This window comes from Cynocephalus volans, chromosome 8 (genome assembly GCF_027409185.1).
Source record: "Cynocephalus volans isolate mCynVol1 chromosome 8, mCynVol1.pri, whole genome shotgun sequence".
Taxonomy (NCBI): Eukaryota; Metazoa; Chordata; class Mammalia; order Dermoptera; family Cynocephalidae; genus Cynocephalus; species Cynocephalus volans.
The window spans coordinates 14,691,838-14,708,210 of record NC_084467.1 but is presented as its reverse complement, the minus strand read 5'-3'; the positions used below and the strand labels follow the sequence as shown (position 1 = coordinate 14,708,210).

At 42.2% G+C, this 16,373-nt stretch overlaps 1 protein-coding gene across 5 annotated transcripts in view; it reads left to right on the top strand.

The window, feature by feature from the left end:
• Nucleotides 1-16,373, top strand: part of UBR4 (ubiquitin protein ligase E3 component n-recognin 4) — a 128,249-nt gene that overhangs the window by 73,229 nt on the left and 38,647 nt on the right. For all 5 annotated transcript variants that reach the window (XM_063105281.1, XM_063105279.1, XM_063105278.1 and 2 more), the window contains 15 exons: nt 1,853-1,949; nt 2,583-2,690; nt 3,163-3,279; nt 4,227-4,436; nt 6,249-6,398; nt 7,633-7,860; nt 8,842-8,920; nt 9,432-9,677; nt 10,626-10,794; nt 11,338-11,482; nt 12,283-12,368; nt 13,089-13,176; nt 13,446-13,639; nt 15,163-15,402; nt 15,840-15,978. In XM_063105281.1, the coding sequence (XP_062961351.1) occupies nt 1,853-1,949; nt 2,583-2,690; nt 3,163-3,279; nt 4,227-4,436; nt 6,249-6,398; nt 7,633-7,860; nt 8,842-8,920; nt 9,432-9,677; nt 10,626-10,794; nt 11,338-11,482; nt 12,283-12,368; nt 13,089-13,176; nt 13,446-13,639; nt 15,163-15,402; nt 15,840-15,978 (2,296 nt within the window). The remainder of the gene's footprint in view (nt 1-1,852; nt 1,950-2,582; nt 2,691-3,162; nt 3,280-4,226; nt 4,437-6,248; nt 6,399-7,632; nt 7,861-8,841; nt 8,921-9,431; nt 9,678-10,625; nt 10,795-11,337; nt 11,483-12,282; nt 12,369-13,088; nt 13,177-13,445; nt 13,640-15,162; nt 15,403-15,839; nt 15,979-16,373) is intronic.

Below are 16,373 nucleotides of genomic sequence, written 5' to 3'. Positions count from 1 at the left end.
ACGTTAATAAATAATTGGTCAACGAATTGTTTTTTGTTTTTGTTTTTTGTTTGTTTGTTTTTGACTGGTAAGGGGATCGCAACCCTTGGCATGGTGTGGTCTGCACCATGCTCAGCCAGTGAGCGCACCAGCCATCCCTATATAGGATCCGAACCCAGGGCCTCGGTGCTACTAGTGCCGCACTCTCCCGAGTGAGCCACAGGGCCGGCCCAGTGAATTGTTTTAAATAATAAAACTGAATTTTACTTTAAGTCACTAAAGAAAGGGAAATTGCAGTTTTTGGTACAGTGTTTAATTGTTTTGTTTAGTTTCAATACTACCACCTAAGAGTTTGAAAATAAGCATGATCTCGGTCCAGGTCCAGACTCTGCTCATTTTGTTGTCTGTTTCTTTTGTGTGTGAGTATTTACATGTATATTTCTCCAAATCTGAAGATATTAATCTGCCTCAAAACAAATCCATTTTGTTATGTTTTATCTACAAAACTATTGAATTGTGGCTGTCATCTCACCTTTCCTCACTGGCATCTCGTCCGTTCCTGAGCAATTCTTATTTATTTGTAGTCCGCACCCAGCTTGCCTAATTATTAATGGATGTGTGCGTGGACTTTTATGTGTTACTGTATTGTGAAGAACAATTAGCTCATTCCTTTGAGTTCTTTTTAGAAGGATAATCCTTTATTATTCAAGTAAGACCCTGTATTTCCCTTCAAACTCTTATTTTGAAAATATTCTTGATACCTGCTAGACTATGTAACAGATGAAAATCACACATTTAAAAAAATATATATAGGCATGTGGGTTTTTTTTGACCAGTCATGGGATCGCAACCCTTGGCATGGTGTGGTCTGCACCATGCTCAGCTGGTGAGCACACCGGCCATCCCTATATAGGATCTGAACCCGCCGCCTTGGCTCTGCTAGCACTGCACTCTCCCAAGTGAGTCACGGGGCCGGCCCTAGGCATGTGGTTTTTTACATACAGTCCTTAAGGTAAAATGAGGCAAGAACAGTTTACTAATCATGAAAGTGAATTTGTTAATTTATTCAGCAACTATATTTTTAATCTGCGTGAGATTGTGTTAAGTGAGACTGCCAACCAACTTGTCAACAGGACCTTAATTAATTAATTTTCATATTGGTTCTCTTGAATCAGCATATTAGCTAGAGGTCCAGAGACACACACTTAGTACAGAAGATCAGCTGTATATCTGTAGATGAAGAAGGCGGGGTGGGGGCCAATTGAATATATGGGAAAACTCAATGGGTCTAGTTGGTGACGGTGAAACTGAAATTAAATTTTACCGTAGGAAAATAATGGCAAAGTGTGAGAGTAAAGAGTTGGGAAACATGAACTAGAAAGGGTTGGGTCACTGTGCAACTGTATGATACAGAATTTATGTATAGAAGAATTCTAGAAAAAAATGTCTGGAGACAGAATGGGCCATGTGTTGGAAAAAGCTATAAATCTTGCAATTGGAGGTTTGATTTTGATGCTGAGAATGACCAGGACCTGATTGCTTGGGGAATATTTTTAACTTCTCTGTAGTAGGTTTTCTTGTAGTACCATCAGTTGTATTTTAAAATAGTTTTGCTTCCTTTTTAACAGAGTGAGATTTCTCCTTCTATGTTGCTGGTGTACTAAACAGGCATTTCATTTTTGCGGGGGGTGGGGCAGGGGGGCGGTGCTGGCTGGTACCAAATAGGCATTTCTTAACATTTTTTTTTAATGTTACGATTGTTCCTAAGCATTAGGCTACTTGTTTACCTTGGTGGCAGGAGGGAAAAACTATATTTAACTGATTTGTGTTTGTGTGCTAGCTTATGTTTTGTATGTTTTCCTTGGCCTTTTAGGCTACACATGGTCCGTCTGATGCTGTTGGAGAGATTACTGCAGACCTTGCCCCAGTTAAGAAATGTCGGAGGTGTCCGGGCCATCCCGTACATGCAGGTATCTCTTAGTTCACCTGGGTCTGTTTCATTACAGTTAGACCATCCTTAAACACACTCACATCTCTCTTCCAGAGGACCTAGAAGCCTTTGTTTGGTGTTAGGTCACAGAATAATAGAATACAATTTTGAGCTACAAGACACAACCCTTCATTTTATAGATGAGTATTTTTTAAAAATGCCCAAGGTCATTCAGCTAGTTGTTGACAGAGTAAGGAGCAAAAATCCTGCTCTTGAGATTCTAGTTCTGTAGTATCTCTCTATATTTTTGTATTAGAGTGTGTTCTAATAGTCGTCGATCTTACTAGCTGCTTTCTTCAGAGGTATAATTGTTCTTTAATTCTTAGCTCAACACACTGCTCAGTCTTAAGTCACTTTGGTTGGATATAATGTAGGTTAGTCAATTAATCTTGCAAACTTTCTGTAAAACATTTTCTGTAATGCTAAGTGTGGAATATATCAAAATTCGACTCTTTTGACTTTGGGTAACTAGAATTTAGAATGCTTTAATGGATTACAGTTATGAGTGACAGAGAAGGCAGGAAGATTGCAATTTCTTCTAAATCATTCTGTGTTTAGAGTTGTTGTTCTTTAGGAAATTTTCTTACATGTTTTCTCTCTCTTTGACTTCTAGGTCATTCTGATGCTTACTACAGATCTGGATGGAGAAGATGAGAAAGACAAGGGTGCCCTGGACAACCTGCTCTCACAGCTTATTGCTGAACTGGGCATGGATAAAAAGGTAAAATTGGAAAGTCATGCTATGTGAAAAGCAGGGACTGGCTGAGGTTCTTTCTCAGGTTCTTATTCCTCTCTTAGAGTTCAAGAGAACTCTTTGAGTTTCAAGGGGTAACTACCCACTGAGGGCTTCAGTTCTGTTGAGTCAACAGAAGTGTATTCAGTGCCTGCTTTGGCCCAGGCATACTTTTGGATCCTGGGCATAAATGAAGAGCAAGACGAAGTCCCTGCCCTATGGACCTTTTGTAGCTCAACAAGGTGAAAGCATTAAATTAGTTGTTTGTATTATAATATGGCCTCCTAAGTGTATCAGGCTCTAGATACCCCAGATATCGTCCATAGGTACTTGGAACGTGTTCTGTTTTTGATTCAATCTGAGGAACACTTAGGGATGATAGGCTTGAGGGCATCTCGTTCAGATGATGCCTCAAGCTTAAACTAAGTGTAGGCTTCTGGGCTTCTGCTTCTGTCTGCAGGATGTTTCTAAGAAGAATGAGCGCAGTGCCCTGAATGAAGTCCATCTGGTAGTAATGAGGCTCCTGAGTGTCTTCATGTCTCGCACCAAGTCTGGATCCAAGTCTTCCATATGTGAGGTATTTTTGCTTTGAGCTTATGGTTTGGGGAAAGGTAAGAGGATTGTCTGGCTGGTGCTGGGGCTGGGACAGAGGTGATAGTTCTCTGTTAGAATAAGGCCTTTGTTGCCTGAGGGGGTAAGAGTCTCAGCTTCACCTCTCAAGAGCAGAACTTCTACCTTTTTCAGAATCCCTTCCAAGCCCTGGTCTTTGCAACAATCCCTCCAATGGAGGGGGTTAAAGGGTTTGGAAATTCCATTATTGAAAATCAGAGTCCTGTTCTGCAAGGCACAGAGTGGCTAAGAGGATTCCCCTAGTGTATGTTGCTATCAGGTATGGTAATAAAGCAGAGAGAAAGCGATGTGTGTGTGTTGAAAGGAGATTAGCACAAAGCAAAGAAGGTAGAAATTGAGGCTGAACTGCATCCAATCTTAATGAGCTTATGAGCTGTGGGGTTTGCTAGGATTTGCAAGGCTCTTCTAATGGTCTTATTTACAGTAGCTTTTTTCCTACTTTTTAATGCATGTGATCACTCCCCCATTTCCTTTGGAAGCTGGTTCTATGGAAGAGCTCCTGGGGGGGGGGGGCTGAGGGGGGTGTTGCTAAGAAGTGCCTGTAGAAAGTTTTCTCTCAGCTTCTTTTTCTAGTTGCTCAGAGAAAAAGAGAAAACCCATCCCCTCCAAGGGAAAGGTCATCTAATCCTTGCCTTCTTGGCCGATGGCACATGTGTGTAGAGAGGTTAGAGTTGAGAACTAGTGTTTCTTTATTTCTCTTACCATGTAGATGTTCAAAAGAGTTGGGGAAATGTTTGAACCAGTTGGGAAACTTTCAATGCAAGAGACTGATTAACTCACTTTTGTAATAGCTAGGACTATTGTGAGTGTTTCTTATCCCCGATACCTGACTAGATCTCTCACTGTTTTTACAAGCCATTCTTACCTTCTCTGTTTGTTCTTTCTTCTACTCAGTCGTCTTCCCTCATCTCCAGTGCAACAGCAGCAGCCCTGCTGAGCTCTGGGGCTGTGGACTACTGCCTACATGTACTCAAATCACTGCTGGAGTACTGGAAGAGCCAACAGAATGATGAGGAGCCTGTGGCTACCAGCCAGTTGCTGAAACCACATACTAGTTCATCCCCACCTGACATGAGCCCATTCTTTCTCCGCCAGTATGTGAAGGTAAGGTCTTTCCTTGGTTAAAGAAATGCTCCTGCCCATCATCCAGAACACTTTTCTCTTTACACTCAGTGAATAAAGCTGAAGGACAAAGGGGGAGGAGCTGCAGGAGAAAACTAGGTTTCTTCATGGGTTTTGATCTCAGCAGGATTTAATAAATGACCACTTTTCCTACCCTTCTGTTGGGATTCTGATTCCTGCCACTTTGTAAAACTGAGGAATTGAATGAAATCAGTCAGTCATCTCATTTCACATTAATCTTCTTAGAAAAAGATGAGAATGTATAAGGTAACTTCGTCGGTACTGAGTCATGCCCTCCTGTGTATGTCAGGTATTCTCCTTGCTGTCCCTTCCAAGAGGCCCTTAACATGCTAGTTAAGAATATGGGCTTTCTGATCAGATGAGCCTGGGAACAGGCCCATTGATTGTTCTTACTTACCAGCCTTGAAGCGTGGAGTTGTTCTACCTAACCTCGGTAAGCCTCAGTTTCTACACCTGGAAAATAAGGATACAAACATTCTCTGCTTTGTAGGGCTGTTGGGAGCATTAAGCGAGGTGATGTTTGTAAAGGACTTAGCACATGCTTAGCACTTACCAATGCTCAATAAATGTTGATAATTATTACCACTCTACTTCCTTTGAGTCCACACAGTGCTAGATGAATTGGACCAGCAGTGTTTGGACTAGCTGTGCATCTTACTGCCTACTCAAAATGGTGTTAAATAGGATAGGAAGATAATAGGCATAAAATGTGTAAATCATGTCCCTCTCTTTTTAAATAACCCTTTAGTGGTTTTCCATAACTTCTAGGCCAAAAAGTTTTCTGAGGATCCAGCCACCTACTTGACCTTTCTAGTGCTGTCACCTTCAACATCCCTACATATAGCCCTGCCAATCTACATTTCCCCAGTTGTGGCATGTTGCCTTTGTACATGCTGTTGCTTCTGAAATTTTTTCCTCTACCTCTGCATCCCTTTCTTCCCCTATGTAGCCAATTCCTTGTCCTTCCTCAAGACTCAACTCAAGCATTGGATCCTTCTCTAACACACAGTTCTCCACTATCAAGTCTGATTGAGAGCACTTTTTCCTGGGATCCCAGAGCACCCTGTGCACACATTCACTTTTCTGTCTTTCCCTCCAAACTATCAGCAGGGACCATGTTTTATTCCTATTGACACCTCCAGTGTTTGGTATAGAACCAATAAATTACTGGGGACTGAATATAAGTGACACATTGTACCTACAGACTGTTACAGATTCTTCGTGTGGGACCACAAAGCTTGCAGGATATCTACTGTTTGCACTGTCCTCAAATCTCTCAGTACCCTTGCCTCTTTGTGGGATGTGAACCCAGGTATCTTAACTGGGTTTAGTGATCCCAGCCCCCTTGGTTTATTTAAGTATTTCATGTTATCATGGGAAGTTTTGGTTCTAGTTAATGGAATACATCTCATAGAAGTCAGAAATCCTTACCCACTACCATTTTTTCAATTTTTTTTTGCTATTCTAGCTCTAATTTTTGTGTAAGCAGAATACAATCAACTCAGTGTCACAAACCACACAGTGAAATGTTAGAACTTTTAGGAGCTGTGAGATTTCTCTCCACTGTAACATTTGCATATAATTAAATTGCCCTTGGGAACCTGGAGTCTTCTGGATTTGTAAATTAAACTGTCAGTCAGTGATGACTCCACCTTAGAAAGGCACCCTTACATCTTCAACATGTAGTATGCCTAGAATAAGCCAGCCTTTTTCCTAATTATGGTCATGGGAACTTTGCTATCACAGGTTCTCATGCAAATGTTCTTCTCCCAGGGTCATGCTGCTGACGTGTTTGAAGCCTACACTCAGCTTCTAACAGAGATGGTACTGAGGCTTCCGTACCAAATCAAAAAGATTGCTGACACCAATTCTCGAATCCCACCTCCTGTCTTTGATCATTCATGGTTTTACTTTCTCTCAGAGGTAAGTGAAGGTCCTGAGCAGTATGCCGGTCAAGGAGAGCACACATCTGCAGTCGCTTTTGTGGCCCCTTTCTTGTTCACTCTCATTCAGTATTTCCACTTGCAAAGTCCCTCTCACCCTTTTAGGCTTGCCATTCTGGAATATACTATATGGTGGAACTGTGGAAGATGTGTGTCAAAGCAAGCCATCTGCTTTAGTTTCTGATTCTGTGTGTTTAACTTCCCCACATATGATGATAATGGGCAAGTTTAGTAATTCATGTTCTAGTGTACTAGTTATCTTACCAGAAAGATTTCAAAATTGTGTACTAGTTATCATACCAGAAAGATTTCAAAATAGGGAGTTGGTTAAATAGCTATTGGAAAACCAAAAAGACAGGGAACATTGAGGTAACACAGGGATAGTAGTTGTAAGAAGCAGCTGTCATCAGCCCTGTGTGTGAAGAGGAGAGGTCGGGTGGATCAGGAACATAGCTCTCTCAGGAGGGGGTGCTCTGAGGGGATGTGATGTGTTTGATTTTGGCAGTACTGAAAGAAGCCGAGGATTAGAACTGCCAGGGTGGCTGCCAGAGTGCAGGGCTGTCACTAGGACTGCAGGTACATGGGAGGTAGCAAGCCCCCCCTGCTTCCTCCTGTCTCCAGCTGCCTTCTAGTGCCCCCTATTGGCTGAACCTAAGAGGGAGCCAGCTTGAGAAGGGGCAGTGAACTTAGCATAGTACTGGACTGGGCAACACGGAACAGAGTATGGTGGAATGGCTTTGGAGTCAAGAGACAGTAGCTTAATAGCACAATAAGCATGAGATTAACTTTGGGAAGAAGAATCTCTTAGCAAAGCCCAGATGGCTATTTCCAGTTCTTTAGCTGTACAGACCCAACCTCTTCCCTAGCTCTTTTACCTGAGAATGAAATTTAAGATGACTTTTTCTTTATAGTTTCCTTTTGGGTGTGCTGGAGTGGAGGCCAGCTTCCCTGTAGATTCCTAGGTACTCAAGGAAGAAGAGTATGAATATTGCTTTTTTTTCCTCTTTGATTTCTTTGTCTGCCTTTCTTTTTCCTGGTTCCTTTAAGGAATACTTCAGGTCATCAGAGGCTGGCTTGGCTGAGAGGAAATAGCTTGGTTTGTGTTTCTCACCAGTTTTAATAATAGTTTCATTAAAACTGAGCTTGCGAGAGCCCTGGTTGATACAAATACTGTCCCAGAGTCATTTACTGTTTGTGGTGTTTATCCCTTCAAGTACCTGATGATCCAGCAGACTCCGTTTGTGCGCCGACAAGTCCGCAAACTTCTGCTCTTCATCTGTGGATCAAAGGAGAAGTACCGTCAGCTCCGGGATTTGCACACCCTGGACTCCCACGTGCGTGGGATCAAGAAGCTGCTAGAAGAGCAGGGGATATTCCTCCGGGCAAGTGTGGTTACAGCCAGCTCAGGATCTGCCTTGCAATATGACACACTCATCAGCCTGGTATGAGGGCTGGGACATGGTAGGGCAGGGAGAGGGCATGTGATGAGGCTTGGTCAAGTAGGTAATAAATGGAGCATCCAGGGCTTTTAAATATTTAGAGTGTGCCATGGCCAGGGTCGAGGTCAGGGCAGATCCGTAATGCCTGATTGGGCGCTATACCATGTGGAGTTGGCTTCAGGGTCTGGACTCCTACCCGACTTGGCAATGGTTTCTCCATTGTGAGTGATGGTGATTTGAACTTCTTACTAGTGTCATTTGATTTCTGTCATGGACAGAATCACCCTGAAATTTGTGCATTTCTTTTTTTGTCCTTGAATACTAAAGAAATGATGAGAGTTGGAGTATAAAAATGTATCAGTGCCTAAAGAGAAACTGTTTGGACTTAGGGGAGTAAATTGAATATTTTGCATAAGATATGAACATTTAGAAAGAATATCTTCAGGGCCGGCCTGTGGCTCACTTGGGAGAGTGTGGTGCTGATAACACCAAGGCCAAGGGTTTGGATACCTATAGAGGGATGGCCAGTTAGCTCACTTTGGAGAGCGTGGTGCTGACAACACCAAGTCAAGGGTCATCTTTAAAAAAAAAAAAGAAAGAATATCTTCAATATTAATGACTCCTAGTTGGCTCATCTAGTGTCCTTGCTATTGTGTTTATAGCAAGAAAAAATGTAGACTAGATTGTGATCTCCTATAACTAACCTTTGCTGCTGCTTTATTGAATAGTCTGAAGGTTCCCAGAAAACAAAGGGCCTTGCGTGGTAGAGAGTAGAATAGAGGCTGGCTCAGTAAGAGCCCAATTAGAATGTGGACCTTAGTCCCAGGTTCACCACACATCCCAGCAAACTCTTGCCTTTCACAGAAGACCATGTTCAGTTTGCAGTTCAAAGCCAGAATGATGACAATGCCAGGCAGCAGCTGTGATGTTTGTTGAGGCTGCTTGGTGGAGTTACTCATTTCTCATGATTGGTTTCCATTTCAGATGGAACACTTGAAAGCCTGTGCAGAGATTGCTGCCCAGCGAACCATCAACTGGCAGAAATTCTGCATCAAAGATGACTGTAAGCAATTCTGCTGCTTCTTTTGGTTGCTGTTATTCATTCATTCCTTCAAGAACTATCTTTTGAGTCCTACTATGTGCTGAGCATTGAGCTAGATGCTGGAGGTATAGGCATGAGCAAGATTTATAGATAGAACTCTGCCTAGTAAAGAAGACAAGTAAAAACTTAAAGAGTGGTTAAAGCTGATGGTAAAAATTTGGGGTACTGTGAAGCATGCAGTGGGAGTATCTGACCTTCAGGCTGTGGTGGTAAAGCTATAGAGGAGTAGGTAGCACCTAGAGAATCCTTTATTTAAAGGAGTGGGGCCTGGATCCCGTCTCTGTTTAGTTGTTATATTGCTTTCCAGATGTTTCCACACAGGGCATAACTTCTACTTGGCAATGTTGAGCAGAGAACTTGGGAAAGAAAGCTGGTGGGAATAGGGCAGTCTGTGTGGGCAGGTTGCTCCTGTTCTTATGTGTAAGTAGTTGTAGTCGTCTCAGAGCTGAGCTGCCATCTCCTCTGCTTGCAGCTGTCCTGTACTTCCTCCTCCAAGTGAGTTTCCTCGTGGACGAGGGGGTGTCCCCGGTGCTGCTGCAGCTGCTTTCCTGTGCGTTGTGTGGCAGCAAAGTACTTGCTGCTCTGGCAGCCTCTGCAGGGTCCTCCAGTGCTGCTTCCTCCTCAACTCCCGTGGCAGCCAGTTCTGGACAAACCACAACACAGTCCAAGTCTTCCACTAAAAAGAGCAAGAAAGAAGAAAAAGAAAAGGAGAAAGATGGTAAGAGTCACCTTCTTGTCTTGGTGACCAGGGGGATGTGTTTAAATCCTGTGTAGCACATGGTTTATTCTGTTCTTCGGAAAGGTCTTTTGTCCCGTTTTACAGGGGGCCTAAAACCCAAATGCTCTCTAGTGTCTACTTTTGGTCTCATTTTTGGTTATGGTGAACGTGACGCCTTAAACAGTGTGACTTCCCATACCAAGTGACAGTAGTAGGAAAGTTCAAAGTGCACTGAACATTTTTAATAGGCCAAGTTTTTTCCTGCAAAATAATGAAACTTGCTCTGTGGAGTGGTTGTCAGAGATAAAGTGAAATGATGTTTAGTTGGGCTGGCCAGTTAGCTCAATTGGTTAGAGCACAGCCTTGTAACACCAAGGTTAAGGGTCTGGATCCCCATGCTGGCCAGCCACCAAAAAAAAAAAAAAAAAAAAAAAAAAGAAAAAAGAAATGATGCTTAGTAAACTGTTAAATGTTCTACAAATATAAGCTTTTTTAGCTGAGCCCTTACCATCAGTTTTACTGCTTTTCATGGTCCTTGGAGACCTGAGATAGGTGATTACAGGGCTTAAGAGCAATGGAGGTGGTCCACATTCCTCCAATTAATTATCAGAAGTCTCTGTAAAGGTTTATAGTTGTGTTGACTGTTGGAGACAGCAGACTTTTGAAAGGAGATTCCTCCTCTAGTGTAACCATATTTGTTCGGTACCAGACTTACGTAGGCATTTTGTCCTGTGGTTTTTTTTGTGACATTATTGTATGTTTCATTTGGCGCTGACATATTTGTCCCCCAGTAAACAACTGGAAATGATTTTGCAAAATAATCACCATTTAGTGGAAACTTGTAGAAATGGATAGAATTCCCTCCTTCTCCATCTGGAGGCCTAGGCCTTAGGACCCTAGATGACTTCTTCCAACTCTTTAGCCTTCAGTCCTGCCGTGATCTTGCAGGTGAGAGCTCAGGCAGCCAGGAAGACCAGCTGTGCACAGCTCTGGTGAACCAACTGAACAAATTTGCCGATAAAGAAACCCTGATCCAGTTTCTGCGATGCTTCTTATTAGAGTCCAATTCTTCCTCGGTGCGCTGGCAGGCCCACTGCCTGACGCTGCATATCTACAGGTATGGCCAAGGCTTGCTTTGGCAGATCTGAACAGGGTGCACGACATAATTCTGTTTTTGTTTTATGTTACGTACTCATGGTCACAGTGTCTGTATTTACACCAACCTGAATCCTTTTGAGTGTTAGAAATTTCTTCATCACACTATCTGCTTTTTAGTTTGGTTTTTATTTATTTATTTATTTATTTCTCTTTTTTAGTTATTAAACTGATATCAAAGGCGAGAGACGATCTGTTTTCCATCATAAGGCTATATTTAGGAGTTTGCAAATGGAACAGGCTTGACTCTTCATACTAAAAAATCTCAGTTTCTGCTCTGGATAATGTTGGATGATGGAAATAGACTACCTCTTAAGATAGTAAATGACTATACTACGCATCTGTTAGGACTGATTGTCAAAAAAGCAACAAAACCATTCAAACTTTTCCCATAGTTGTGGGGAAATAGATACATCTACACGAACAATACCTGGGCTTTGATGATAAATAAAGGTGCCTAAGGGTTTTCTGCTACTTGGTAATATGAGCTGTCATTTATCTACAGAAACTCCAGCAAATCTCAGCAGGAGCTCCTGCTAGATCTGATGTGGTCCATATGGCCAGAACTCCCAGCCTATGGTCGTAAGGCTGCCCAGTTTGTGGATCTACTAGGATATTTCTCCTTGAAAACTCCACAAACAGAGAAGAAGGTAACAGTTGATTTATGGTCAGAGGCTAACTTGCCATATTGAACCTTTTTTCTCTTGAGTTAAGAACATTATGGCCAACCCAGATGGGGGGGTTATACATGAGTACTTCAAAAAGTTCGTGGAAAAGGAGAATTAAAAGATAATATGAATTTTTCCATGATCTTTTTGAAGTATTCTCATTAAAATATTTAAAAGAGATGAAATCTCTTTTAAGTATACCCTATGCATTTCTTATTAAGCACTCCCAATATGTTTATCATGTAGATACTATACACTAACAAATAAGTACAATCTGAATTTGACTTAGTCAAAAGAATTAATGTCAAGTAGGGGAAGACGATACAGCTTATTAAAGTTGCTAGGGAAGGAAAATGTTCCTGGTTTTGCTGGTGGCCCTAATTATGTGCCAGAAGATGTTTCTGCAATTAGATAACCACTTCATGGCTTCTCCATGAGAATAAAAATTATCTTTCGCCAAAGTTTGAAAAGGTGACCTATCACTAAGATTGTGGAAACTTCTACCCTGATATGGTATCATATTGTACTCCATAAATATATACAGTTATCATGGGTCAATTAAGAAAAATAAATTAAAAAGAGAAAAAAGAGATTGTGGAAACTTCAAAAGAAGATAGAATCTCTTCAATGGTTAGGGCTTATCTCTGTGTGATTCTGAATGGAGACTGAGAAGTCTAGTACTTCTAGGGCAGTCTTCAGCTGGAAAGAAGATGATAAAAGTCTTTTCTAGTAAGACTTTCCTTTGGGCTTTAACTATATTTCTTTACTGAATTCTGTTTCAGTTGAAGGAATATTCACAGAAGGCTGTGGAGATTCTGCGGACTCAAAACCACATTCTTACCAATCATCCCAACTCCAACATTTATAAGTGAGCTTTGTTTTGTTTTCTACGTTTTTGAAGCTCAGTCAACATTCTGAGTGGCAATTTGCACGTTGGTAGCCTCTTCCATATGAATTGATAAACCCCTAGGAGAATAGTGAACCTTTCTAGATAGGGTTAGATCCCTCCCATGTAGCTCAGGGCCATGCACATAGAAGGTACTCAAAATGTAATTGCTAACCTCAGGGTTCGGTAAGTAATAGTGTAAGGAGGTCTCTAGTTTCAAGGGTTTAAGTCTAAATAAGGTAAAACAAGTTTACAGGAAATATCTTCCTTTAAAAAAAAAAAACTTATTAAAGAGGACATTGATTAAAGTGACAGTTTTTTTTTGACTTAGTAGTGACTGTGCTTTAAAAACAAAACTTTATTGAGATATAATTTATATACCATAGAGTTCACCTATTTTAAACATATAGTTCCATAATTTTTAGGAAATTTAATTATGACTCTTCTTTGAGTCAAATTTAGAGCATCGTAGGATTGCACTGAAGGACAGCTAAGAGACAGGAAACATCTAAGGCCAATTAGGTGAAATTTCCTTCCTGTGACTTCTGAATCTTTTGGGATTTCTCATATTTCCTTGTGTTTTCATTAGGGTAGGGCTCACTGTGGGGGATATTGAGCCATGGCTTTGTCATTGTTTTCTTTGTGAAGCTCAGTGTTTCCTAAAATGAAGGTTCTTTGTGCTGAGACTGGTTTCTTTCTCAGCACCTTGTCTGGCTTAGTGGAGTTTGATGGCTATTACCTGGAGAGTGATCCCTGCCTGGTGTGTAACAATCCAGAAGTGCCGTTTTGTGTAAGTAACGTCTTTCACAAGGACTGTCCTGAGGCTTACAGGTCCAGATAGTTTCTCATTTCCAGAGATTGGTTTCTATCTCATAGATGTTTCTTTCCTAACGGTCGGTCACCAGTAGTATGGATCCTTATCTGCCACACTTGCTACCTTGAATAGAAACTTCATCCATGGGTGAAGAGTGGGTTACATTGATGAATTTTGAAGAAGGTGGGACGAGCTGTTGTTAGCCTTGAACTAATCCTGTGTTTCGTGTGTACTCTTGTATTTAGTATATCAAGCTGTCTTCCATTAAAGTGGACACACGGTACACCACCACCCAGCAGGTTGTGAAGCTCATTGGCAGTCACACCATCAGCAAAGTGACAGTGAAAATTGGGGACCTGAAACGGACCAAGATGGTGCGGACTATCAACCTGTATTATAATAATCGAACTGTGCAGGCCATCGTGGAGTTGAAAAACAAGTATGGGCTTTTCAAACTTGGGGAAGGGGTAGTGGGTTTATAAGGCTCAACACCAGTTGCTGGCTTTGGTTCCTGGAATGGGGTAAAGCAGCACATCCCTAGAGACCTATTATGTCCTCTTAGCTGCTTCATTTATGATGGAGGGACAAAAAACACCAGTTCCTCAGGGTGTTGACAAAGAGTATTTTAAAATTAGTCTGGAGGAGCCCTGGGGGCCTGTGGAAGCTCTTCACCAGCTTGCTGTGGGAGGGGAAGTTGAGTGAGGGGGCCTCCATACCTCCTTCTCATCCTTATTTTAACTAGAGCAGTTATATTCTTATATAAAACCTTCTATATTGGGAAGTAGATGTCATTTCTTGGATTAAAACAGCTACACTCTTGCTCATAGAGCAGAGAGTATTTCTCAAGAAGGTTCTTTAGTACACGTTACTTCCATTTCTACATGGTGCCTTCCTCTCTATCTGCTGGTGTTGGGTCTTCCATAGCTCATGTGTTCCAGTGTCTGAATCAGGGCATGTCGTATATGAGCCAAAAGAGGCACTACCCTGGGTTATAGTGTTGACTTTCACAGAGACAGATCTCTTTTTGAAGTTTCTGACATTGTTGTTGGACAGAGAACACAGGTAGTTGCTACTTGAATATTATAACTTGCAGTGCTATTCTGCACAGAGAGTGGAAGTATTACTATTATTCTAGGAGGCAGAATAAGGCTAGTAGTGTACCACATCAACAAATACCTGTAGCTCTAAAGGAAGTTTTCTCTATTTCCTTTGAAAAGCAAAGTTGACACTGGTGACCTGAAAGTAGAAGCTGCCCATTAGGGTGACCCATTTCCCTCCAGAGGAGTTGGATTTGATTTCCTGTTGTGTTGAGTCAGCATAGCCAGTGGTAGACGGTATGGCCTCACCACATCCCAGCTCTACTACCTATCTCTGTGACTTTGGAGAAGTTATTTAACCTTGATTTCCGTAACTAAAACAAAGATGAGTTCCCACTTTCAAGGTGTTATATTAAGGATTAAATAAGTTAATCACTCACTCCTAAGTTATTACATGGCTTTTGCTTTTATGACTCTACTTAGCACTTGTTCCAGACCCTGGTTATGTTTCTCTGCCTCTCTAAAGCAATCTTGCTTTATCCTTCCAAGGTAGTTGTCATGATGGGAACTTGGTGGCAGTCATCATCATTGTACCTATTGGGATTATAGGCTTCAGTGTGGCCTACTTTTGGAGTAATGTCTTCCCTTGACATGTGCCTCTGTAGTTTTTCTGGACTTCCAGAAGTTATCACATAAGGGCTGAAAGCACTTGTGTGGTCTATGCTTTTTTATAGAGAAAAGATAGTGGGAAATTTTTAAAAATTAGTTTCCCGTTTTTTGGGATATTTCTTTAGAGTAACCACTTAATTGCTTTAGAAAAACCCATAGGGCAGTCTTTCTCTTCATCTCATCAGACCATCTCACTGAGGGTTAAATGAGAGGATCTCCAGCCCTCTGACCTTCTATCTGATACTCTTTCTCCTAGGCCCGCTCGCTGGCACAAAGCCAAGAAGGTTCAGCTCACACCTGGGCAGACAGAGGTGAAGATCGACCTGCCATTGCCCATCGTGGCCTCCAACCTGATGATTGAGTTTGCAGACTTCTATGAAAATTATCAGGCCTCCACAGAGACCCTGCAGTGCCCACGCTGTAGTGCCTCAGTCCCTGCCAACCCAGGGGTCTGTGGCAATTGTGGAGAGAATGTGTACCAGTGTCACAAATGCAGGTAAGCCAGTGGTTGTCCCTCAGGCCAGGGTCATGCACACTCCCTTTGTTTTTCTGTAACAGTCTCAAGTGTGGGCAATTTCAGTGTCTGGTGCCCTTACAAATCTTAGAGGGTTATGGGTATATAGAATGGGTCAAAGGGTAGAGAAGGGGGTGGGGGACAGGAGGGAAGTGGAAGAGTGATGTGTGCATGTTTATATTTGTGCTTGCCTGTCCCGTGGCAGGGGTGTGGGGCTGGGAGGGAGATCCTTAAGTTCAGTTCTGGGTCTTTCTTGTTACCTGGTTGCTTAAGTCATTTTCACCTTTTTGTTATTTTCCCTTCAGTGGTCCCTGCAGTAGTTTCTAGAGTATAGATGTGGCACAATCCATCTCCTCAAAGTCACCCCTACCCCACCAAACCTCTGCTGCCTCACTGACCCAAATGCTTTGGTTCTTCAGATCCATCAACTACGATGAAAAGGATCCCTTCCTTTGCAATGCCTGTGGCTTCTGTAAATATGCTCGCTTCGACTTCATGCTCTATGCCAAGCCTTGCTGTGCAGTGGATCCCATTGAGAATGAAGAAGACCGGAAGAAGGTGAGGCCAGATCTGGCTACACTCAGGGCAGTGGCCTTGATCTAAACTTCGGGCAGAGCTGGGGCCGTGCAGTGTGCTTTTTCTTCTAGTCCAAGGCTTCCTTAGCTCAACACCATTCAGGTCCCAGCTTTTGAGTGGGAGCAAAGAATGGTGTAAGATATATTGGAACACATGATTTATGTAGGATTTTGGAGAAGTGTTGGTTGGTAATGAAACTAGAGTAGCTCAAGGAGGAAATAACTTTGGATTTGGAAGGGTAGGAAGAAGTTGGACAACTTGCCCTGCATCCATTCCACAGACTGCTTCATTTGAGGCTATTGGCCTTCCCGCAGTACTAACTCATCTAGGGGCTGGTTCCCAGACAGTGTGGTGTGGTGGATCTGGATATTAAAGGA